Source organism: Myotis nattereri, assembly GCF_964212035.1.
Source record: "Myotis nattereri genome assembly, chromosome: 1".
Classification (NCBI taxonomy): Eukaryota; Metazoa; Chordata; class Mammalia; order Chiroptera; family Vespertilionidae; genus Myotis; species Myotis nattereri.
The window spans coordinates 34,136,857-34,164,166 of NC_138075.1; the positions used below are offsets into that span (position 1 = coordinate 34,136,857).

Here is a 27,310-nt window from a genome sequence, read left to right on the forward strand (position 1 = left end):
GCTTAAAATAAAAAGAAACTAAAAAGAAAATATAAAATATTACCTGGAAGTACTGCTCTATACAATTTAATGTCAGAGGACAAGGGATGGACCATTTTTTAATGACTATCTGTAAGAATAAGTAGAATCAACAATCAGATTATTTCTTCTAAAATTCATGAAAAGAAATTATTTCAAATAGGTCAGCATTATTTCAATTAATCTAACACCATGCCAAACCATATGCTAGCCAACAGAAGATTCTTGGATCGTATAATTTTCCCTTAGGGTGGGGCCGCCTACGGTGGGGGTGAGGTTGGGAGCTGCCTATCTGTGTGGGGGGGTCTCCCCCATTAAAGACTCAGAGTACTCTCAAGTAAACTTTCAAAACTCCAATAGCATCAAGGCATTTTAAAAAAGTGCAACTTAAAATGGGAACACAATGTTTTTAGTGACAATGGTACAAGAATACGGTTATTTGTGGACCTGGCATCAGTGGCAGATGGAGAAACAGTAACAGCTGTTTTAGAAATGGCCACAGGCAGAAGTGAGTAGAGACCTTATGCAAAGGGTGAACTTGGAGATTTCTGATATATAAGTACTATCCCTCCTTGCTTTTTTCAAACTTATATTACTTTCAGTGAATGTGGAAAAAAACTGGCTAAGAATAAAAGCACAGAGCTAGGGAATTCCAGCTGTTAAAATTTAAATTTAAAAAATAAAAATAAAAAATCCAGAGGGATGCCAATTTCCAGAAATAATCCATAAAAATGTTTCATAATTTTACTTTTCTTTCTTTCTTTCTTTTTCCCCCTCAGGATTTTACTCTTAATTGTGGCCATCCTGTTCCTAGACCTAAGGTTGTGGTTGTGTCAACATTGCCATTGTTGCCCTTGTTTCAGGGCACATAATTACTCTGTAAATATTTGCTCTGGGCTGAAACCCAGCATACAAAGGGGCAAGGGAGAATAAAGGAAGCGTTTGTCCTTTGCCGGAGACCAATAAGTAAATACTGCTCCTATTCCTATTCCTATTTGGTATTTATCTAGCTTTGGATTTAAACTAATTCAACCAAGATTTTATATAGTGATAAAACAAATCTAAGGAAAACATATACCTTTAGGATTAAGTTAATGAGTAAACTAAAGAATGACTCTTAATTAAAACCCTCCCCAAGGGGGTGGGAGGGGGAGAATTATAAGGGTAACCTAGGAAAATTGCTTTGACATTTCCAGATATGTTTTCCATATGTAATAAAAATGAATGGTCAACTTACCAAGAGAGAAGAAAAAAAATAAAAAGCAAACAATCTCACCATCTTTTTCTTGGTATGTTTAAAAGGGTAAGGATGGGTAGGGTAGAAGCTAGTCTCTTTAGCCTTGCTCCAGTGGTGGTGATGGCAGCAACAACCATTATGGTGCATTTGTTGTGTACCAGTACTGCAATAAGTTGATGCGTGAGCTACCTCATTTACTTTCTCAGCTGTTATCACGAGGCTTGCAATTCAAAATATTGAAAGCAATGCTCCAAAATGCAATATAATCACTATTTTTTCATTAATTAGAAAATATCATTAGCAACCTGATTTTACATTAATATAAAATTAGTTACTAGAGCTAATATCTCTGCAGAGATCCATCCCAACCCCAGGCCTGCGCAGTGGGCTGGGGTTGTTAGAAGTGATGTCCTACACACCAGAAGTAAGGACAGGAATGGGGAAATACCCAACAGCCAAGAGTGACAGGCAGTCCTTGCTCAGCAAAGACAGAACATGGTCAGAAGATAATCCCAGGAGTTAGAAAGGCAGGGGAAAGATGACTAAGTATTTAAAATACTTTCCATTGCACAGAAGGCCCTTCTTTCACTCGTCTCCCAGTCTTCCCCATCTTTCAATGCTCAGCTCATTTATTTCCTCCCACATCCTTCTATACTCTAGCTCTCAGGGATCTTTAACTCTTGCAATTCTTACTCTGAAGCAAATAAATCAATCCTTATGTATTGCCTATACTGTTCTCTATCTACTTGTTTTCTAATAAGTTTATCTTATCTCATCTACACAATTGACTGACCCTTAGAGCTGTGTCCAGGTTAAACTCCCACATGCCTAACACAGTGCTCAGCAGAAGGAAAGCATCTGACTAAAATCCTTTCAAATAGTTCACTATTTTGATTTATTGCTTATTAAAATATTTCTTAGAATACTAATCTGTACTCCAGACAGAACTTTTAGAAAGACTGGAAATACATTTGTGTTCTAAAATGGACCAAAAAAGGTAATCCATCTGGTTACTGTCATTCTAAGCCACTGCTAAAATAAATATTTTTAAAATTTTTAGGTATTTCAGAGGGAGCAAAATTTTGTTAAAATTTTTATGAAAAATATGGATGTGGGACAACAGATAAAATTATAGGTTTTGACCTGCTTTTTTGAAGAGTGTAATTTAAGAGGATAAGTGTTTTCTTGATTTTTTTTAGTGTAATATAAATGGTATACAGATTTGCAAACACAGACAAAAACAATTAATGAAAAATTGGCATCTTTTAAAAATTTGGGAGGAATTATATACATGTGCCTTTTCCCTAACCACTATGTATCCAAAACTTAACACTTAGAGACTCTAAAATAAATATGCCAATTAAAAAGGGTATTTCTTAAAAAATACAGTGTCTTCATCATCCCATTGTAGACCAAATTGTAATTGTGCTCACAAGTAAAAATTGAGCAGATGGTTTATAAAGCAGTACAGTAAATGCAGAATAAGGGTATTTTTCCATATGACTGCTACAGTAGAAACCTGCATCGAATTAAAGAGTATCTGCAATGACAAATGAGTACTGTGAAAACTATGTACAACAGACATATCATATGAATACATTTCACCTGCTTCAAACTACTGGCTAGAAAAATCAAACGAATCCTACTGATGAAAAGTTTGGAATGCCAATCATCTGCGAGGGAAAATTCATTGTTATCTATGCTAATTCTCTCTTAATATCCATATGTTTATTTGCATACACAGGCTACTCCTAACCACGTAGATGCTTCTCAACAATCAAATTAAGATGAAAATATTTATTGTTTCCCTCTTCACTGTGGGGTCTAAAAAGTGTGTGTTCATGGATGCTAACTAAACTTATTGTGGTAATCATTTTACAATATATGTAAGTCAAGACATTATGCTGGGCATCTTAAATTTATACAGTGCTGTATGCAATTATATCTCACTATAACTGAAAGAAAAAGTCTAAAAGAAAGTGTATGTTCAATTCACTTACTTGTAAGATATAAATCATACAGTTTGAGGGGGGAAGACAATTTTGATAAGTTCAACAAATGATTAAATGTAAACACTGTTAAGTATTTTGGTTTTAAGAGCATTCGTTAAAGTATAATTGTTTCTGTACACAGAAACCAGCGTCACTTCCACTCTTTAAAATAATCTGAAGTTGTTTTATTGTTGTGCCCCAGAAGATCAGTTTAGACTAAGTTAAATGCATCTTAGATTGTTTGACCGCACGGAAATCTGGCTATGCAATATGATTTAACTACTGATGTATTATCTTGCTCTTTTGAGTGGCATTTTTCTTTTATTCATTTCTCATTAGTAAGGGAGAGTTTAATGAAGCTTATGATTTCAAAAGTTTAATCAAGTCATTTAAGCATGTATCTTTTAAAAAGATTATTTTATAAATAGTAAGTTTACCATCTAATATTTTTCCTAATTTTTAAATATAAGAAAAAAAGTATTACATAAGTGAAAAAAATTTCTTTGCAGTAGTATTTTTATGAGAACCTAACTATGCTGAATAAACCAGACCAGATACAATTCAGACACCCCAGTTCTTACTAAACCTCAACAGTTAAGCCCCAGAAGCTTTTGTGTCATTAATGGAACAAAGTTTCATAATTTAGATAACTAGTATCAAACCATCTTACAGATTAGAACCAGCTTGATTCTCATAATTGAATACTCCCAACACACACACACACACACACACACACACACACACACACACACACACACAGTATTGTACAGAAATAAAGTGATTACACAACCTACACAAAGAATTACACTCCATCTAAGTTTTTAACAGAATGGTGTGCTCTCCTTTCTAATTAACCACAAGTGATACTGAACTTGAAATGCTGGTCCAGCCATGCCTCTTTAAAATAGATAAAATGGAGGAAATAATTTTGTGAAACAAAAGTGCTTTGAATAACACACTGAAATAAAATGGGATACCTCCCCAAAACAGAGTTAAAAGAAAAAAAGGCATTAAGACAATGAGTTCAGTTTTAGTGAGGAGATAAGCAATACACTATTATTTTAAACTTACCACAAGAGCAAAGAACACCATAAAGAAAAATGATAAACTACTTGTGTAGCCAAGAAAGCCTGTAAAATAACAGTAAAAATAAAAAACAATTTATAAGGAAAATGATCCCAATGTACAGCTAAAGCTATACATCTTGGGCATGTTTTCTATTACAGTGCTTGGTATCTGGGGCTTACGACTGAGAATAACAACATTCCAACTATCTGTCACAGATCATTTATGTAGCTCTGTACGGCAGAATTGGAACTGGCTTACCACTAATGGTACACTGTAAGGAAAGGCTGCCCTTTAATGTTCCACTGTAAAGATTTTATTTTAGTGGGGCAGACAAAATACTACTGCAAACCAAGTAAAAGGTTAACTAGACAGGGCTGAAGGCTGAACAACCTAAAATAAGTCCAAGTTCAAAACTATGCACAACCACCACCCTTCTGCTAAAAATGTGGTACTGTGAACTTCCAAAGCCCCTTAATATTATTTTATTTCTTTTTACTTTATTTTAAATAAATAATGTTCTCTTCAACAAAGACTTACCTATTTTAGGAAGAAGAGCAAGAGGAAACACAATGACAACACAAATGATTATTAGTAGTGTTTGTTCATCAAGATACCAAGACCTATTAGAGAAAAAAAAATAGTTCTATTTTAGGCGCAGTACTCCAGTGTTTGTGTACACACACACACACACACACACACACACACACACAAAAAGCCTACTTCCTTTTGTTAAGATATGTTCTTGTGGGATCCTAATATTATTATTAATGAATTTACATTAAGAAATGTATCAAAATAATGAGATGCCATTTCAAAGTACCAAATTAGCAAATAATTAAAAAAAAATAAGATAGGAAATGTTGGTGAGGAGTAATGAGTGTACAAAACTGGTGAAAATAATAATAAATATTGGAAACAAACACCTAATACCATGACAATTTAAAAATAAATTATGGAACTATGGGATACTCATAAAAGATGACTTCATAGATATAATAATATAATGAATATTCAGTAAACATAATAAATATTTACAGCATGATTATAATTTTGAGGAAAAATACAGATTCATTAAAAATGGAAAGGAATTGCAATAAATTAATAGACATTATCTCTAGGCGGTAGAAAAATTAGTAATTTTTCTTCTTTATAGTTTATATTTTTTAAAATTTCAGGAAAGGACATGGATTACCAGAAAAAAAAGTATTAAAATTTTCATATTAAGTCATTAGAATGTTGAATTAGAAAAGGTAGGTTAAAAAGTGGGATGGTATATTTAATTATTTTTAAAAGTCGATGCACATTTTTTAAAAATCAGAAGGACATACTCAAAATACAAAAAGTAGATATTTCTGTGTGGTAACAATATGAGCAATTTTATTTTCTCCTTGTTTGCGTATATGTTCTTTTACTTTTTCAATATAAAATGTCTTATAGAAGTTTTAAAAAGTTAGAACGAATTTCCCAAGACTTTAATACTAGAGACTTTAATATGTAAAGGACAAACAACTTACGAAAGAAGTACACCTAGTAAATACACATGAAGAAAAATCCAATGCAATTAAAGAAATAATGAGGCTGTTGAAATTAAACTAGTACATTTATTTTTTATTTATTTTTAAAATGTATTTTTATTGATTTCAGGGAGGAAGAGAGAGAGAGATAGAAACAACAATGAGAGAAAATTGGCTGTCTCCTGCACACCCCACACTGGGATTAAACTCACAACCCAGGCATGTGGTCTGGCCAGGACTCGAACTGTGACCTCCAGGTTCATAGATGAATGCTCTACCACTGAGCCACACTGGCTGGGCACTAAAATTATTTTAAACATAAAATTTGAGGATGTAGCATAATTGGTCCTTCATACGTTGCCAGTGACTTTGTCAATCTAGTACTATCTCCTGGAAAAACACTGATAATATGGAGCAAGAACAAAGCAAATGTGCTAATTTATTCTTAAATATATAGAATTCTATGTGCATGAAGCTATGAATACATCATTATAGTATTAAAAAGCTGGGGGAAATCCTATATATCCAACAATAGAAAAATATCAATAACAGCATACTCAATGGGATATTGAACAGCTTTTTTAAAAAGACAATTTAGTAGCCCGGCCGATGTGGCTGCTCAATGGTTGAACATCGACCTATGAATCAGGAGGTGACAGTTCAATTCCCACTCACAAAAATTAACTCAAAATAGATTAATGACTTAAGTGTAAGATCTGAAACCATAAAACTTCTAGAAGAAAACATAGAAGGAAAGCTCCTTGATGTCTTAGCAACAATTTTTTGGATATGACACCAGAAGCACAAACAACAAAAGCAAAATTAAGTGGGAATACATAGAACTAAAAACCTATGTAGCAAAAGAAACAACAAAATGAAGAGCGATCTACAGAATGGGAGAAAATATTTGCAAACCATATATCTGACAAGGAATTAATATCCAAAATATATAAAGAACTCACACAATTCAATTACAAAAATAAAAATAAAAAACAATCTGATTTAAAAATGGGCAGAAAAAAATGAACATTTTTCCAAAGACATACCAATAGCCAATGGGTACATAAAAAGGTGTTCAACATCACTAATCATCAGGGAAATAAGAATCAAAACAATAAGACAACACTTCACACCTGTTAGAATAGGAATCATCAAAAAGACAAGAGATAATTGTTGGCCAGGATGTGGAGAAAAGGGACCCTGTGTACTGTTGGTGGGATTGTAAATTGGTTCAGCCACTATGGAAAATAATATGGAAGCTCCTCAAAAAACTAAAAATTGAACTACCATATGATCCCGCAATCCCACTTCTGGGCATATATCCAAAGGAAATGAAAAGATATCTGCACTCCCATGTTTATTGCAGAATTATTCACAATAGCCAAGATATGGAAACAGCCTAAGTGTCTGTCAATGGATGATGGATAAAGAAGATGTGATATATATAATGAAATATTATTGAGCCAGGAGAAAGAAGGAAACCTATTATTTGTGACAACATGGATGGACCTTAGGGACATTATACTAAGATGAGTAAGAAAGAAAAAGACAAATATTGTATATCACTTATATGTGGAATCTAAAACATCCTAAACTCATAGAAACAGAGAAGAATGGTGATTCCTAGAGGCTGGGGGTTAGGGGAACCAAGGAGATGTTGGTCAAGGGTACAAACTTACAGTTAGAGATGAGTAAGTTCTGGGGGTCTAATGCACAACACTATGATTACAGTTAACAGTACTGCATTATGTACCTGAAAGCTGCTAAGAGGCTAACTCTTAAATGCTCTCACCACAAAACACAATGATAATGATGTGACATGATGGAGGCATTAAATAACACCACTGTGGTAATCATATCCTAACTAATAAAAGAGAAACATGGTAATTGGCGTACGACCGCTACCCTTCCCATTGGCTAATCAGCGAGATATGCAAATTAACTGCCAGCCAAGATGGCGGCCAGCAGCCAGGCAGCTTGAAACAACATGAGGCTTGCTTGCTTCAGTGACGGAGGACTCCAACATTCCCCGCCTGCCGCTGCAGGCCTTTGAGCCTGCAGTTTCAAACATTGTAACAAATATAGACGATAAACAAAACCCCAGAAACCAGCTTTCAGCGAGCCCGGGATCTCAGAGCTGGAGTTGATACAGAGTTTCGATTATAGAACCGAAACAAACCAGATACCTGCTTTCAGCAGCGGAGGCCTAAGAGCTGGAGCCTCAGAGCTAAAGCTGGTCCAGAATAAAAAAAAAAAAAGAAAAAAAGGAGCAGTTGGGACCTTCAGTCCCAGCCTGCAAACAGCCATCATCCCCTCATCTAGGATGGCCAGGCACCCCAGTGGGGACCCCCACCCTGATCCAGGACACCCTTCAGGGCAAACCAGCCAGCCTCCACCCATGCACCAGGCCTCTATTCTATATAGTAAAAGGGTAATATGCCTCCCAGCACCGGGATCAGCGGAGCTGAGAGGCCTCCCAGCACCGGGATCAGCGTGACAGGGGGCAGCGCCCAAACCCCCTGATCACCCTGCAGCTCTGTGACAGGGGGCAGGGCCACAACCTCCTTATAGGCCCTGCTCTGTTCATGACAGGTGAAGGCGCCCCAACCCCCTGATCGGCCCTGCTCTGTGCCTGATAGGGGGGAGCTCCCCAAACCCCTGATCACACTGTGGCTCTGTGTGTGACAGGGTGTGGCGCCCCAACCCCCTCACCCCACAGGCCCTGCTCTGTGTGTGACGGGGTAGAGCCATAACCTCCCCATCGGCCCTGCCCTGAGTGTGAGAGTGGCGGCGCCCCAACCCCCTGATCCGCCCTGCTGTGTGTGTGACAAGGGGCGGTGCACCAACTCCCCTATAGGCCCTACTCTGTGAGTGATGGGGGGAGCTCCTCAACCCCCTGATGGGCCCTGCTCTGTGCATGAGAGGAGGGAGGTCCCCAACCCCCTGATGGGCCCTGCTCTGTGCGTGACAGGGGGCAGTGCCCCAACCCCCTGATTGGCCCTGCTCTGTGCATGATGGGGTGGCGCCACAACCTCCCCATTGACTCTGCCTTGAGTGTGACAGGGGGAGGTGCCCCAATCCCCCAATCGGCCCTACCCTGAGCGTGACTGAGGGTGGCATCGCAACCTCCCAATCCACCCTGCTCTGTGCATGACAGGGGGCGGCGCCCCAACTCCCCAATCAGCCCTGCTCTGAGCCCGACCAGGGGCTGCACCTAGGGATTGGGCCTGCCCTCTGCCACCCGGGAGCAGGCCTAAGCCAGCAGGTCGTTATCTCCCAAGGGGTCCCAGACTGCGAGAGGGCACAGGCTGGGCTGAGGGACCTCCCCTCCCCGCCGAGTGCACAAATTTTTGTGCACCGGGCCTCTAGTCTATACTAATAAAAGGGTAATATGCTAATTAGACCGGACATCCTTCTGGACAAAGCCATGGTGGCGGGGGCCGAGGCAGAGGCAGTTAGGGGCAATCATGCCAGCAGGGGAGAAAAGTTAGGGGCAACCAGACTGGCAGGGGAGGGCAGTTGGGGGCACCAGGCTGGCAGAGGAGGGTAGTTGGTGGCGACAAGGCCGGCAGGGGAGGGCAGTTAGGGGCAATCAGGCAGGCAGGCAGAGGCAGTTAAGGGCGATCAGGCAGGCAGGCAGGTGAGTGGTTAGGAACCAGAGGTCCTGAATTGTGAGAGGGATGTCTGACTGCTGGTTTAAACAGGGGTCCCAGATTGGAGAGAGTGCAGGCTGGGCTAAGGGACCCCAACTGTGCACAAATTTCATGCACCAGGCCTCTAGTCCTATATAATAAAAGGGTAATATGCAAATAGACCAAACAACCAATCAAAGCGTAATATGCTAAGGCTGCTCAACCACTCGCTATGATGTGCACTGACCACCAGGGGGCAGAAAGTCAATTAGTCGACCAGTTGCTATGACGTGCACTGATCACCAGGGGGCAGATGCTCTGACCAGTAGGTTAACTTGCTGCTGGGGTCCGGCCTATCGGAACTGAGTGAGATGGGCCTGACATGCCCTGGAGCCCTCCCATGGTCCCTCCCTGGCTCGATCGTGCACCAGTGAGGTCCTTCAGCCTGATCTGCACCCTCTCACAATCCAGGACCCCTCAGGGGATGTTGGAGAGCCGGTTTCAGCCTGATCCCACACGCCACTCCCCTTAGGAGGGTGCCAGGTGCAAGGCTCATGGCTGGTGAGCGCTGCTGTCGCAGTGTGAGCCTCTCACAATCGGGACTGATTGGGCACCAGCCTGCGGCAGGCACAGTGGGGCCAGGATGAGCGGGAACGGCAGTAGGAGCTGCAGGCAGCGTTGGACTGAGGGTTTCAGCCTGATCCCTCCAGGCCACCCAGAGGGACTCCACCCATGCACGAATTCATGCACCGGGCCTCAACTTGCAATATATAATTGTATCAAAGAAAATAGGAGAAAAGGTGTTCCTCTGCATGGTTTCAACCCCTAGCTTCTAACATGGACTTCATGATTCATTCACTGTGTCTCTTTTTTACACCCTGATTTATGAGGAAGTCCTCTCTATGTATCTTTAATGGGTACTACTGGGTGCTGACAACTTCCTCTTTAATAGGACTGGAAAAGGAGCAATAGCAGAAATAGCACTGTGAAGCCTGGCCAGTGTGGTTCAGTGGTTTGACGACCTATGAACTAGCGGGTCCCAGTCTGATTCCTGATCAGGGCACATGCCTGGGTTTCAGGCTTGATCCCCAGTGTGTGTGTGTGTGGGGGGGGGGGGGGGGGAGGAGGGGGAGGTGTGCAGGAAGCAGCCAATTGATGATTCCCTCTCGTCATTGATGTTTCTATCTCTCTCCTTCTCCCTGCCTCTCTGCAATCAATAAATATAAAAAATAGCACTGTGAACATAATTTTCCCTTCTCCACCCTAATTCATGTCTTTAGAAAATGCAAGTGCCAGAAACTAAAGCCTATGTACACGTATTTCTATGTCTAATGGACTTGAAGCTGTGCTCTCTGCATTTTTCATTCACATGCCCCTAATTCCTGGTATGCAGGAGGTCCTAAGAGAGGACACATATTAACAATACAAATGATACTTGGCACATTCATCTTCTCGCCACTCTTAAATAGGTAGTATCAGAGTGGAAACTTCAAAATATCCCTCACTGAAGAACACCTGGCAACTGAACTTCTTAAGCTAGCAAAGAGCCTAGGGCTCTGGGCCTGAAATCTCCTTCGTCTGGGACTCAATCAGGCCCCGACAGCGGCAGCGCCGGGAGGAGAGGCCAGAGCAGCACCAAGGCAGATCCCACGGTTAGTCCTGCGGCCCCCTGCTGTCAGGAGGTCAGAGCAGCGAAGGGAGCACCTTAATCCTCAGGACCAGACTCTGTTCTGTTGCATAAAGGAGCACTTCGGAATCCTGAACTTTATAATTTATACCATTATATTATACTGTATAATGTTATACTATTTCAAATCACAATTTCACTCATCATAGAAGCCACACGACTGCCCACAGCACTGAACTGAGGTCTGAGATAACTTCACCCCTCCCAGCAGTAACTCAGAATCAGTCACAGCACCTCACAGATCACCTGGCTCAACAACTTCATCTCATATGTCATTAGAATCAGCAAACGGATGATGCTGATCTTAGGGATAGAGTAATGGAAATACTCCCTACTCTTTAGGAGTCACTTTGAGTTTATTGTATTTTCCAGATATTGCTTCATTCTTCTCAACATTGTGCTTCCTTTATTCACCTCTTTACCAGATTGACTTCAAATTCCTAATGTAAAAAACTGTATTCAAAATATAATTTCTCTATCCCTGCTTGGCTGCTGGTCATTAATTATTTCTTACGCTTATTAAGTTATATTAATAATGCTAACAATAAAGGCAATACAGTAATGCTCAGTAAAGTTAGTTTACATTTTACATGCATGCCAGTCAACTGAATTTTCTTTCCAAGGGATATTGCCAAAGAACAGAAGTGATTAAACTTATAAAATACAAACCAGTGAAAAGAAATCTCAAAAAGCACACATTAAATAAATATATTTTATAAATCAAGATTTTAGATTTACCCAATCTTAAATCTGAGAGGGAGAACAAAGAATTATCTAACAGAACTCCTGTTTTCCTACTGTGATATATAAATATACTTTCTCTTTAAGCTAACAGAATTAGAGTAAAAAGTTTTATACCTCCTGGAAAACTTGTTTGATCTGTGGATTTAATCCTGTATGATAAAAATGTTCCAACTATGAAATATAGAGTATAAATCCTAAACTATATTTCAAATGCTTTGGCATGCAGACTTTTCCCCCCCATATTTTAATGAAAACCAGATTTATTTATAAGTTGCTTTAATTTCATTCTCGAATGGAATGGAACAAGAGTATCATATGTTCTGAATTAGGATCTGACTCACATCCCATATCAATTTTGTAACTCAAATGCAAGACAACTTAATTGTGTCAATCATATTCCCCTGACAAGATCATTAAATGTTAACAGAGAGCTTCCACATTTTAACAGACATAGATTTTTAAAATAGAAACTATTCTATGAAAAATATAGATGTCTCATAATAGTTTGGTATAAGTATTATAGCTTCTGACTTCTAAAAGTAATTTTTGAAAGTGGAATATTATGAACATAAAGTTTCTTTTTAATAACATCTTTGTAAAGGTTTATGTTTCACAAAGGTACATCACATCTCACAGACAACCCAGAAAATAAGCTCACTTAAAAGATCTTAACTGCAAGTCACTGTAAGTCAAACTCTAAAATAAAAGCATGTCAATATCATATTGATCTCATAGAAGAAATAGTGCTATGTAACTCTATCCAGAAATAAACTACCCTAGATAGTTAAGTTACCATATCATTTGTTTCTTAATTACTTACAGCTTTAAGCTTTAAAGACTAATGATTTATCTGCATGCTAACCAATATAATTAGTTGTATTAATTTTTTCAAAAATTTGAAATCCAAAATAAGCAAATATATATTAGATTTTAAACATTAAAGCTGTTAAATATGCAATTTTAAAACATCATAACAGAGATTATGAAAACTGGACACAGTATTTTGAAGTATATAATTTTAAAAGTTCATGTCTGACATGTAAAAGTAACATTTTTATCAATTTTCTATTAATATAAGTGAGATGGGAGTTAATTTTTATTTTTTTAAACAAGCCAGAAAAAAAATTAAATGGCAACTGATTTAAACTGAAGCTATGGTAAAAGTACCACTTTTAGAGAAAGAAGACCTACGTTTTAATATCAGTTCTGTCATATACTACCTTAATTTTATACGTATTTTTATTCTTCCTCTTTGCACAAACACATATAGCAATAAAAAACTGTGAATATACCCGGCTGGTGTGGCTCAGTGGTTGAGCTTCAACCTATAAACCAGGAGGTCCCAGTTTGATTCCCAGTCAGGGCACATACCCGGGTTGCAGGCTCAATTCCCAGTAGGAGGCATGTAGAAGGCAGCCAATCAATGATTCTCTCTCATCATTGATATTTCTATCTCTCTCTCTCTGAAATCAATAAAAAACATTTTTTAAAATGTGTATAGAAGTGACCCAATTCAGGACCAAGGAAAAGAAAGAAAACACATGTATGACAACTATCAGGATTAACATTCAAATTTGACTCTGACCTCCCTGGCAAACAGAGCAAATAAGAAAGAAATCATCTTTAATATAGTCACTATTGAAATTTCTTTTCTTCTAATTCTGCATATTTACACTATGCTATCAACTTACAAAAGCACATATACGCACAATATTTTATTTGATTTTCCCAACAACTTTTTTAAGAAGGCAATATAGTACTGCCAGTATTATAGCAAATGAAGAAACCTAAGTCTTTTATGGTGAAAAGAAGTTAAATTAATTTCCTGAGGCTTCTTAATATGAAATGGGTAGGACACACACCTCCTTCTTCTTGGTTTAACATTCTTCATTTTACCTCATATTGCCTAGAGTTCTTAGCCCTGAATTATAAAAGAAATTTATCACATAGTACTTTTTGAGCAATATAAGTTGTCTGCAATATTTTTATTGCAAGTACAAAAGTGATTTCCACATAGCTATTTATTATGGGAATTATTTATCAAAGTAAGATCATAAAAATTAAAAGTAACTGTATAAAGCTGTAGATAAAAAAAGGTACTGGTGAGCATCAAATGTGATAATGAATGAGGAAACCTTGTGAACTAATAAAGTACTATATTAAGGCATAATATTTCTGATAATGAAACATCATTAAGAACTTTTTTCAACCACATTTTCTTGACAGTTCTTAGTTAGATGTAAAATATACCATACTTTTTATTAACCAATGTCACCCCAAAAAATTTGATGAAAAAATAAAGCATACTTTCCTTATAAATACGTATTTACAGTTATCTAAGAATTCTTTCATATAAGCCAAGTTGTAAAAGCTAAAAACTACATTTTGAAAACTTGCTCTTTAATCCAGATCAAGTTCATATATTAGAGCAAAACAACCAAATACTTAAATCTAAAATTCTGACAGGTTGTTGTTGTTGTTTATAAATTATGTAAAATCACCTGATGGCAAAACAATGTATTCTGTCTTTTTTAAGTTTATCTTTCTCAAAATTTCTTGTTCTATGTAGTGAAAGGAAAAGTATAATTAATTTGTTTTTTCCCCTATAAAAAGAAATGAGTCAACAGTCTTTAGAGCACAGTGTTTTTAAAATAAGGAGAAAGGGGGTATGATGTAGTTTAGTACTGTTTATAACACTGTTAAAAAACAATCTTTGAAAATAATTTTTTAAATCATGCTTTATAATAGGAATCTCACATAAGTATGGCTGTAACTTTATCAATATGATTTATCTTTATCATGATAGCTGGCTGAAAAGTGACAGTGGTTTTATCCACTCCATTCTTTGCTGGCCTTTACTATCAGTACTTTTAGTCTTTTTCTCCATTCCCCCATCACAATCTTGCATATCCCCAGAAATTTCTCCTTTACCCTTCTCTAAGATCTAGCTCAAACCTGTCCTGCCCTATCCCACCCTCACAGACTGAAAGGGTTACATCTGGCCTTTCAAAGGGCTCATGGCTCAGTGCTTCATACATAATGGATCACCAATGAACGTTTGCTGAGTGTTTTCTCCTCCATGCCTGCTCTGCCCCTGCCTAATCTGTAAGTATCTTGTGGGCAGGGACTACATTTGTTTTACTTCCCACTAGCTTGATAAATACTTACTAAACTAGTAAATAAGTGGGCACATGTGAAGTATTTTTTCTTACCCACTATAGTCTCCAGACAAAAATTCTGAAATAGTTGCAGGAAGCTCTGTCTTAATAATTAAAAGATAAGATGACATAGCTGCAAAAAGAACAAAAAGAATTCCTGTTAGAATTCTATAATCTTTAAGATTCTATCACTTAAAGAAGAATGTATCCAGAAACACAGGTATCTATTAGGGCTATGTGGAAGATTAACTTATACTGTACTGTCCTCAAAGATACACACACACACACACACACACACACACACACACACACACATATGGAGAGAGAGATCTATATCCTGGGAATGCAGATAAATAACTCTGTAGAGAAGAATAATTGTAAATTCATTAAGTATCCTTTGCTTACATTTCAAGTTCAAGGCAAATAATTAAGCTTAAATGCTTAAGTACATAGAAACCCAGGTGATCTGGAGTCAAAATTAGTTTCACAGAGAAATAATCTCTTTCCCCCATAGGTTAAGTATATATTGAGAAAGAGCCCTGACCAGTGTGCCTCAGTGGTTGAAGTGTCAGTCCGCGCACTGAAGGGTCATGGGTTTGATTCCAGGTCAAGGGCAAGTACCTGGATTGCAGGATCCCGGCCCTGGTTGGGTGGGTGCGGGAGTCAACCAATCGATGTGTCTCCCTCACATTGATGTTTCTCTCTCTTTCTCTTCCTCCCTCCCTTCCACTTGCTCATAAAAAAAAAAAAAATGGAAAAAATATCTTCAGGTAAGGATTAACCAAAAAAAAAAAAAAAGGAAGAAAAAAGAGCCAACAAGAATATGTCCATGAAGAATAAAGAGTGTACATTAATTTTATTATTTATATACTAGGGGCCTAGTGCATGATTAAATCGTGCATGTGTAGGGTCCCCTAGGCCTCGCCTGCCATCAGGGCCATGTCCGCTGCCCCGTGACTCTGCAGATGCTGCTGGTGCCCCGCGAAGCTCCATGGACACTGCCAGGGCCCCACAATGCTCTGCCGACGCTGCTGGCACCCGGGGGTGGGGTATGCGGGGGACAGCGTGGAGGGAGGGCCCGAGAGGTGCACCATGCACCTTCTGATGACTGGTCATTTGGTCGTTACAGTGTTAAGGCCCCTGGCCTTTTATAATATAGCTATTTCAGGAAACACTTCACTTTCTCCCTAAACCTACAAAAACTGAGAACACAAATGAATGCCAGGCCCTCATGGCAAAAATCTGGGGGGAAATTGATTAAAAGGTTCAAATAGTTTAAGAAGACTATATATTTCTCAATCAACATATTTAAAAGTAGCTGAACTCCTGAACAATTATAATGCTGTGTGATCACTTAACCCTGGAGAGAGAAAAAAGACTCTATACTACTTTGTGTATAAATTTATATGAAATAGGCAATAATTACACACACAAACATACACTCAATTTTTTAAGTAAAATAACATGTACTTATGGCAAAGTAAAATTTGGAACAGTTAAGTAAGTAACCACTTCTTTGTAATGAAAATGTACATATACACCTTTTCCCAGTTTATGACCATTTGTTTTCTCCGGCAGAAGGACAGCTGTTGAAGTACAGCTTTTTCCAGGCAGCAGTACAGTACATTTCTTCAAACTCTCCTTTACTTATGAGATTGTACAAGAAAAAGTTTTCTATATTGCTTACACTCTCAGAAGGAAACACTTGCTATTAATCTGGTACAGAAGGAAGGTTTAATTTTTTCCACTCAAGGATTTGAGGTCTCTGTTTATAATACTTTATCTATTCCAAAGAATCATACACATATGGTGTGATAATAACAATCATGAACGGAATTTTCTGAAACTGGCCTAGAGCTACTTAAATATATCTTGCCAGGAAAAAAAAAAAAAAACCTTGAAAATAAGGAATGCAGACTTCCTACACAATGTAATTTATTATCTGCCCATCAGTCTTTCTTGCTTGGATTAATCCAACACTCCATGGATTTCTAAAGTTTCAGACATTCATCTATTTCAGTAATTTTCTTTTATTTCTTTTAGATCTTTAGCTGTAAAAAGCTTCAATGAATATGAGATCATATTTCTTTCTAATATACAATCTGTCATTCTTCCCAGAATTTCTATTAGCCTCTGGCTAATCATTTGATCACTTTTATCCTCTGTTGTAGCTTTAACTCTTTGGTTTTCAAATGGGTGTCCTATTTCATTAGAATCCAGTCTGAAGAATCATGTATATTTCAAGAAATATAAACATTTCTCTCTCAAAAAATATCTCAGCATACAAGATATAAATATATGATAAGACAAGCAAAATACTGCTTCTTAGAGACTGCTGGTGCTTGTTTTAAGAGCTACAGAACCACAGAACTCATGACTAAGCAAGTAAAACAAAGAAAGACACTATACTTTCCACTAAATTATTTTTTTTAACTACAAGTAAACTTTCATGCAAGGACTAGCACCTTAATATATTATATATAATACAGAAAGGAAACAAGAATATACATTAAGTTAGGAAATACATCTTCATTAGATTCACATGAAAAGAACAATCAGCTCAGTAAAGTAAACTGGAAAAAATTTTACTAGTAAAGATATGATATTAATAAGAAAGTTCACATATCCATTGATTTTTAACCAAAAGGTTCACTCGATCAAAAAGCTGCCTGTCATACCTTTTGTCTCATGTCTTCTATTAATGGCATAAGGAAGTGTTTAAAGACATCTTAGAGACAGGTCATAAGCAAGAATTTGTAAGTGATATTTGCTGACATTGATACATAGCATACACTCCTAATACAAGACACACCAATATTGTAATCTAAATTAATAGTTGTAACAGGGTCATCCATAAGTGCCATGGTTATAGTTAAGTGGTTCTGGCCTACACACTACCAAAGCCAGAATTAGTGCTAGAAGACATACCTTGATGACAGGTATTCAACCATTACAAATCATTTTGTTTCACCACATTAACTAAATAGGTATTCTTTTCTCATTCATTTTAAACATAACTAATAGAATTCATTTCATGGAAACTATCCTGGGAAGAAAATTCAAAAAATCTGTGAACCTAATCAAAACACAGAAGTTGAAAGTATTCTTTAAAAACCATGTGGGAAAAGCAACTCTTATATTAAGAAATGACTAAAATAGGGTAAAATTTGATTAGGCCATAGCAAGTGGAAAGGTATTAATATTGGTTGTCTAATCATAAAGAGAAACACATGAGTTGGCAGCATGGAGGTTGAGGGGAGCGACGTCCGAAACAGGAAAGGGGAAAGGGAGAAGTGTGAGAACAGCAGACACTTTGGTTTGGGGTGCCTAGTGTATGCCTGACTGTGTTCTCAGTGATCTCTAAGTTATTTCCTCGCTTAACCTTCACCACAGACCTGAAACGCAGATATTATTTATTTCACAGACGAAGAAATGAAGGCACAAAGGAGTAACTTGCCCAAGCTAGGGATGGTGAGAGAAGCCAGTCTGGCTTGAGAAACTTGCACTAAACTACTCTGCTATGGGAAAGTGCGGGCACCAAGTGAAGAAATCCACCACAGCAAAGAAAAAGAAAGTCTATCAAGAGAACCACTCCCCAGGGCTGTTCTTTTTTCTTTTATCATCAGCACTTACAATAAATTGTGTCTGAATGTTGTGTTTAATTAACATTTGGGTTCAAAGAAATTAAATAATTTAAACAACATAGAAAATTAATTAGAACTTTACTAGTAAGATCACTTATAATGTTCATTTCACATTGAAATGTATTTTCAGCATAATTCATTTCATTTTTGTGAGCTGGTTTAGTGAAGTAATTAGTACAAGATTCCTCAGACAAGCTAATGAGTTTCATGGTAGGACTCTACCTAATAGGACACTATGGATAGGACTCTGCCACTATGATTCTACTGTATCAACAACTATTGTTATAGTTCAGAAAAGGAAGTTTCCTATTTCACATGTCTGAGATATAAACACTATTAACACTATATTGAAATTTAAGAAAAATTAAAATGAAAACCAACCCCTCTTCCCACAAACTTTGTACTCTTATGGACTATTTTTCCCAGGACTCCTTTATACACACACACACACACACACACACACACACACACACACACAAAAGGCCTCAGTTGGAGTTTGGGTCTAAGAAATCATTAGTTTACAAAAATAATTACCTTTTTGTTAAACACTTAAAATACACATATGAAGATAAAATTACACATAGCTATTTTTAAAACAGAATTAGGTTTTCAGCTTGGAGGAAGTTCAGCAACTTCTTAAAGGATTAGTCAGCCAGCCCTAAACAGATGTACTATGGGAGGAAATAATAACTTTGCTTATGTCTAAAAGAGGCTCAATTTTACTTCAAACATGTTTTTAGTCACAGATTGCAACTAGTTTATTATATTCAACATGTCTTTCTTATTAACCAGGCGTTTCTATTAAATGTTCAAATACCACTGAAAATCTATCCCTACTCAAAATAGTACACAAACACAATCTCTTTTTTAAAAAGGACTTTTTAAAAAATGCTGATGATGTATCTTTCCTCAATTGTTTTTTTAAAATATTTTAAATTGATTTTAGAGAGAAGAAGGGAGAGGGAGAGAGAGAGAAACATCTATGTGAGAGAGAAATATCTGCGCATGCACCCTGATGGGGATGGAACCTGCAACCTGGTATGTGCCCTGACTGGGAGTCAGACCAGTGACCCTTCAGTGCACAAGACTCCTGACGCTCAACCAACTGAGCCATATCAGGGAAAGCAAGGATTTTTTTTTTAAACCCTGACAGCAATGTCATTTCCCTAATTTGTGTACAAATGAAAATCACAATATATGGAGGAACTTTTCCCCCCATAACCCTAAAAAATTTATAACTTTGTTTTACCATTATCAAGATCTTAAATTTGAATAAAAAGTGCCCGGAATATTCACTATCTAAACCCCTATAAATAAAAATTAGTACTAAGAAATGCATTATTATTAAACCTTTTTAAAGTGACATGTTACCAGTAAATATTGCTACAGGAAGTACTTCTGCAAAAGACTCCTTCCAAATTTCCTCTCTCCCCCCTAAGTGCTTCCTAGAATTTCTGAACAATATTGAGGCTCAATAAAGCTGCAGTTTGACTACAGATGATGTTACCAGCAGATGGCATTGTAACAGCGCACCCAATCCTTGTTTCCCATGAGACAATACAAACTAGTACATCTAAAAAACTTCACTATCTTACCAAAAGAGAAAAAGAAAAGGAAAAAAAAAGACCAAATAGTTTCAGAATTATCTAATATTAAATCATAAATTTGAAAAACACTGAGAATTTAAAGCGTTTATAGTTCTTGACTGAAAATGACCTTATTTATACCTTTCTGTTTATGAATGAGATTTAGTAACTAGGCTGCCTGAGGAATAAAAGGGCTGCTGAGTTTCTCTTAAAACTTAGATTCCCAAACTGAGGTGTTAATTGAGGCCGCTAGAATAAGGTTAGTGGGATTCGTGCCATACTAGAGAAGCTGGGTCACTCTATTTCAGGAGGTCTCGGTAAGACTAATGCTTAGGGTTTTCCTTTCACAATATGTAGCAGTAATTCAACCTTTAATCTCCTTTAAAGGTTTGGGGCTTTAGAGAACTAAGGAAAGAATATGCTATCCATAGTGGTCCTTCACATTTTTAAGAGCAAAATAAGAATTTAACATACGCCTAGGAGCCACTCACCTTTCCACATTTTGAGTTGGGTAAGATATGAAACCAGTAATAACATCAATTAACTTTTATCACGTACTTGTAAGAGTTCATAGTTAATAGACTTTCTCTAGCTTGACTACCGATGATTTGGGGTTTACCGTTTGATTTGCAGGGATATTTTAGCCTTCCGGGTGGTCTATCTCAAGAGTTCAAATGAATTGAAACCATGTAACTACTTACCTTGGTTCTTAAGAAAAGAACTTCATTATGCAACACAGTTAGAGGAACTATGTGGAAAGTACCTATACTTACTTGCTATTACAGTTCTTAATCCTTTTACTAGTAGTATACTAAATTCAAACTCTAAGCCAGAGTTCTCTTGCCCATAACAGCATTAAATATGAAAACTTCCAGACGCTTTTCTGACTTTGTGTCCCAACAGCAATGACTCTCGGCAAACACCACTCAGGCTCCTGAGGAAATGGCAGCTGGGGGGGCTATCTCTGGCTCTAGCCTATTTCAGGCCCCTAATTCATTAGTGTTGGGAAGAGATCAGGAATTGCTTTTCAGTAGTATTTTACTATATGGCTCTCCATTTTCCAAAGGCAAGTGTTCCAATAACCTTAGAATAAAAGCCCTAAGTTTAGTGAGTCACATTTTTTTCTATCATAAAGTTTAGAGATTATTCAAAAACAGATTTTTTCCACAAAATTTGTTAGGACACATTAGTGCCCAATAACATACTTGGTGCCTGATTGATCTTGGGGGAAACAAGATTTTCTGTGAAGTTCTGAAAGTAGATTCTTTCCTAAAGAAACTATATGTTCACTAATATATTCTGTGGTCTTCTCTTCCCAGTTGATCAACACTCTTTTCCTCCTAAAGGAGTATCACGTCAGGTCAATGACTTTTCCTTCTTGTCCTCCATGTCTTATGCCTTCCTTTCTTCCTATAATGAGTCTTACTTACTAAATGCCTACTATGTGCTAGATACTAAGGATGTAAGTCAATGAGCAAGTTACCTAGAGTTATGGAATCTGGAGATGTAGGGAATAAACTGGGTCTTCATTTTGCTGGTAAGGGTCTTTCTGTTCCATTTACCTCATAGATTCATCCGGGGCATAGAATCCCAAGAAAACTGAGACATGTTTAAATGTTACAAAGAATAAAAGAGTCAGGCAGCATTAATCTAAGACATAATTACCTAATCTGAAAACAGATTTCAAAATACCTTATTTTCTATTTCAGATAAGAGCTAACTCTCCTCAATACATTTGACCTTTTAATGTTTAAATAATTCTAAATTACAAATCATTCAACGGGCTTTCAGGTCTCTTTATATCATTTATATAATATATAAAATTGTCTCTTTGAGGCAAAATCTTAGGCTTTTAAGTAGAACTTTTTTTTTTAACTGTCTCATTCACTCAACAAATATTATTTATTGAGTTCCTTTACCAGAAACTAGGTCAGGTTATGAAAACACATAGTTCCTGTCCCCAAGGAGATTTTAAAATCCTCGACATTTAATCTTTTCACAGCTTTTCAAATATTTACTATATCATAGCAGAAAGAATTAAGGCTTTAGAATAGACAGACAGAGTGGGGTTTGAGTCCTGGCTTGATTAAGGGGTAAAGGTAAGCAAGTTACTTATACCCCCTGAGCACTGATCTCTGCCTCTATAAAACAAGGGTCAGATCATCTACCTTGAAGAGTTGCGGTAAGTATAATTAAAGTGACTAGTGGAACGCTTGACCGAGATAGAAGCTATTATATTATTTTTTAGTTCTAAACAATCACTGCAAAAACTCAGACCATTTATACTAACAGGCTATAACAGAACATCCTATCTTTCAAAAAAATGCTATCTGAATTATATTATATGCAGATAGGCATGGAAGAAGTATACAAATTCAATCTGATGCTACACACTTTGTAAGTATCCAATGAATTTCTAATTAATAACAAAAAATCCACTTTGTAGAAATAACATTAAATAAGTCATATGCACAACATATTAAAGATCCTCCTAAATAAGTGTTTCTTCTCACGCATATATGGTCTAGCTCAGGGGTCCTCAAACTTTTTAAACAGGGGGCCAGTTCACTGTCCCTCAGACTGTTGGAGGGCTGGACTATAGTTTAAAAAAAAAACTATGAACAAATTCCTATGCACACTGCACATATCTTATTTTGAAGTAAAAAAACAAAACTTCAAAAAAAAAAGGCCCTACTAACTGCAAAATAATAAAAAAAAAATAGACCTCCTAACTTCAAAAAAAAATAAATCCTAACTTGTTCTTACCTCGGTCCTCAGGCAGCAGCAGGCTCTGCACAGGCAAGCTCGTGACTCGTCAGATCACACCCGAGACTGAGAGGAGGAGTCAAGAGACAGAGAGAAGGAGGGGAGTCGGAGAGTGCAGCGCACATTCCACACATGTGCACTGCGGGCCCAGGACGAGTCGGCTGCTAAGCAACAGGCAGTGGCGGCAAAAACACCCGGCGGGCCAGATAAATGTTTTCGGCAGGCCGCATGTGGCCCACAGGCCGTAGTTTGAGGACCCCTAGTCTAGCTGCTTAGTACTTACAAAGACCCAGCGTATATCAATCAAGGAACTACTTCTTAAAGCTGGAGCTCCTAGTCATTAACCTCCAAGGCTCAATGGCTCCCCTAAAGTTCCAAGAACTGAGATTCCCCTTTTCTGACAAGAAATAGCATCTATGAAAGCTTTTAGACCAATCGTTGCTGATTTGTTAAAGATACCTAAAAAACACCAACTTATTTTTTTTAAAGTAAGAATCTTTTTTTTCTTTTATTTATTATTTTTTTTAATAAATCTTTATTGTTCAGATTATTACAGTTGTTCCTCTTTTTTTTTTTTTAATATATTTTATTGATTCTTTTACAGAGAGGAAGGGAGAGAGATAGAGAGTTAGAAACATCGATGAGAGAGAAACATCGATCAGCTGCCTCCTGCACACCTCCCACTGGGGATGTGCCCGCAACCCAGGTACATGCCCCCGACCGGAATCGAACCCGGGACCCTTCAGTCCGCAGGCCGACGCTCTATCCACTGAGCCAAACCGGTTTTGGCAGTTGTTCCTCTTTTTTTCCCCCATAGCTCCCCTCCACCTGGTTCCCACCCCCATCCCCTGCCCTTACCCCTTCACTGTCCTCATCCATAGGTGTACGATTTTTGTCCAGTCTCTTCCCGCACCCCCTACACCCACTTCCCCCTGAGAATTGTAAGTCCACTCCCTTTCTATGTCCCTGATTCTATTATATTCACCAGTTTATTCTGTTGGTCAGATTTTTTATTCACTTGATTTTTAGATTCACTTGTTGATAGTTATGTATTTATTGCCACTTTGTTGTTCATAATTTTTATCTTTACCTTTCTCTTCTTCTTCCTCTTCTGTAGGGCGTGGCTATAGGGTTAAGCCCGGGACTGACCTGTTGGCAAAGCCACAAACAAGTCCCAGCTTAGAGGGCACAGTCCTCTTAGCATAATTAGGCTTGACCTTATGACGCTCCTGTGGGAGGTGCAGCAAGTGCTGCCAAAACAAGTGAAACTCACAAGAACATCGTAACTATGGTGACTACTACCTTGTTTACCTCTGGCTATAAAATAAAGGCTCAGCTTGCCTCTGGATCTCTCTCTGTGGCCTCAGCCAGGCACAGGAAGATCCACCTAGACCCAGCTTATTCTCTTTGTCTGTCATTTCTCCATCCTTCATTGCCCTTACTCAGGCTTCTGGAACCCTTGGCTTAGCTGGCTCAGCACACTCTTCTTAAAGAATACCCTTCAGCATTTCATATAATATTGGTTTGGCAGTGATGAACTCCTTTAGCTTTTTATTATCTGTGAATCTCTTTATCTGACCTTCAATTCTAAATGATAGCTTTGCTGGGTAGAGTAATCTTGGTTGTAGGTTCTTGCTATTCATCACTTTGAATATTTCTTGCCACTCCCTTCTGGCCTGCATAATTTTTGTTGAGAAATCAGCTAACAGTCATATGGGTACTCCCTTGTAGGCAACTGTTTTTCTCTTGCTGCTCTCTTTGTCTTTTGCTCTTGGCATTTTAATTATGATATGTCTTGGTGTGGTCCTCTTTGGTTCCTTTTGTTTGGGGTTCTCTGCGCTTCCTGGATTTGTAAGTCTACTTCTTTCACCAGGTAGAGGAAGTTTTCTGTCATTATTTCTTCAAATAGGTTTTCAATATTTTGCTCTCTCTCTTCTTCTGGCATCCCTATAATTCAGATGTTGGTATACTTGAAATTGTCCCAGAGGCTCCTTGCTCTATTTTCATACTTTTGTATTCTTTTTGCCTTTTGCTTTTCCAGTTGGGTGTTTTCTGCTGCTTCGTATTTCAAATCTTTGACTTGATTCTTAGGATCCTCTCGTCTGCTGTTGGATCTCTGTATATTCTTTATTTCAGTCAGTGTATGCTTAATTTCTAATTGGTCCTTTTTCATATCCTTGAGGGTCTCACTATATTTCTTGGAGGTTTCTAGAAGATTCTTGAGTAACCTTATAACCGTGGTTTTGAACTCTATATCCAGTAGTTTGCTTTCCTCCATTTCTTTCATCTGTGACCTGTTTCTTTGTCTCTGCATTTTGGCTGCTTCCCTGTGTTAATAGAATGGCTTTGTGTGCTAGGTGTCCTATAAGGCCCAGTGGCTCAGCCGTCTTAACACATTGTTTGCGGGTAGTTTTTATCACGCGCTAACAGGTGGCGCGGGCCATTTTTGCTAATTTTTTGCTCAAATGGCAACGTTCAGTAAAATTACGAAAACTTTAGTTTACGTATTCATACGTTACCCGCATTCTACCACTAGTCTATAAAAAACGTATTAATACGTGCCCCGCGCTCTACTACACTGGTAGAATGTATAAATACATAAAACGTATAAATACGTTTCCCGCATACAATGTGTTAATTACCTGAGGTGGACACTCTTGGTGCACACCTTTGTGGGCTTTGTGCACAGTCCTGTTGTAGTTAAGCCTTGACTGCTTTTGGTATCACTAGGAGGAATTGACCTCCAGGCCAATTGGCTGTGAGGACCAGTTGTGTCTGCAATGGGAGAACTTCTCTGCTGGAGACATCCTTATGGGGCAGGACTTGCTTCAGTGGGGCTTTGGCACTCACTGAGTCTGCCCAGGTTTTTAGGCAGAGAAAGGCCAGGCCATTCATATGCACAAGCCTCTGCACACAGCTTGGGTGGGGTTGTAAATTGGTTGGGGTCTCAGGGAATCACCAGGGTGGAGCAAACCACAATGGCTGCCAGTCTGCTCTGCCTCAGAGCAGTCCCGGGGTCTGTGTCCAGCAGCCCTGTGCAGGAACAGTGAATGCTGCAAGCACCTCTGAGAGAAAGCCTCCCTCACGTTCCGGCCCGATGCCAGACAGTCCAGTTTCTCTCTGTATGAGTCTGGGTCCCCAAATTCTTGCCCGGAACTGGAGTTCAGAGCAGTCGGGAGCTTGTATCTCCCTCCTGGTTGAAAAAGACAACAGTGTACCCAGCTGCCAGCCCTTTCTCGCGCGCCTCCGTACCTCCGCACTGCCACACCTCTGCACCTCCTACTGGACTCAATGCGCTTTTCTCTTTCCTTCTAGTTGTAGAATTTCACTCAGCCAGCCTTCCCATAGTTCTGGATGATATTTGTTTTGTCTTTTAGTTGTAGTTTTAATGTGGTTGTGCGTGGCAGCAAATTCAGGTGTTTACTTATGCCGCCATCTTGGTTGTCTCCTTCCCAAATTTTATATATATAAATTGATTTCAGAGAGGAAGGGGGAGGGATAGAGAAAGATAGAAACATCAATGATGAGAAAGAATCATTGATCAGCTGCCTCCTGCATGCCTCCTACTGGGGATCAAGCCCGCAACCTGGGCATGTGCCCTTGACCAGAACCGAACCCAGGCGCTTCAGTCCCCAGGCTGATGCTCTATCCACTGAGCCAAACTGGCTAGGGCACCAAATCATCTTTTAAACCAAGCATAACCCTCCCACTGAACTTTCCTATAATAAAAATATTTTAATATTCTGAAAGAATTAATATGTCTCCCAAAGTACCAAAGTAGAAATCGAATTTTGAGGTAAAAAGTTACCTTAAGCTCCCTGCCTCCCATCCTACCCCCAGCAATTTAACAACGAGAAAACTGAGGCAAAGAGAGTGAGGGAGGGACTTCCCTAAGACACATGGCTACCCAATGACAGAGACTGGAGTAGACAGAACTCAAGGTGTGTAACTTCCAGTCCAGTGTTCTGCTCACAAGAACAAGCTTCCAATTCAATTGAAATTAGGGAATGATTTGTGTATACCTGGCTAAGACAAAAAGCTCTCCAATGTGTTTCAATTATTACTTAGTGAACTGTCAATAAATAAACTTTTAACCAATGTAAAGAAAATCATAGAGACATTCTTTTAAAACTAAGTAAGCCTTGCCGGGGTCCAACCCCAGCGGGTCCAGGGGTCCCCAAAGGTGTGGACGGAGTCGGCGAAGAAGGAATGACACGGAGACAGCATTCAGTTGATCAGCAGCCTAGCCAGGATCTCCAGCCAAG

General features: G+C 38.3%; 1 protein-coding gene across 1 annotated transcript in view; it reads right to left on the reverse strand.

The window, feature by feature from the left end:
* SLC38A6 (solute carrier family 38 member 6) overlaps nt 1–27,310 on the reverse strand; it is a 67,729-nt gene that overhangs the window by 12,272 nt on the left and 28,147 nt on the right. Inside the window, exons 6-9 of the mRNA XM_081090414.1 lie at nt 15,104–15,182; nt 4,852–4,934; nt 4,318–4,376; nt 44–109 (exon numbers count right to left, since the gene is read on the reverse strand). Coding sequence (XP_080946540.1) covers nt 44–109; nt 4,318–4,376; nt 4,852–4,934; nt 15,104–15,182 — 287 coding nt within the window. The remainder of the gene's footprint in view (nt 1–43; nt 110–4,317; nt 4,377–4,851; nt 4,935–15,103; nt 15,183–27,310) is intronic.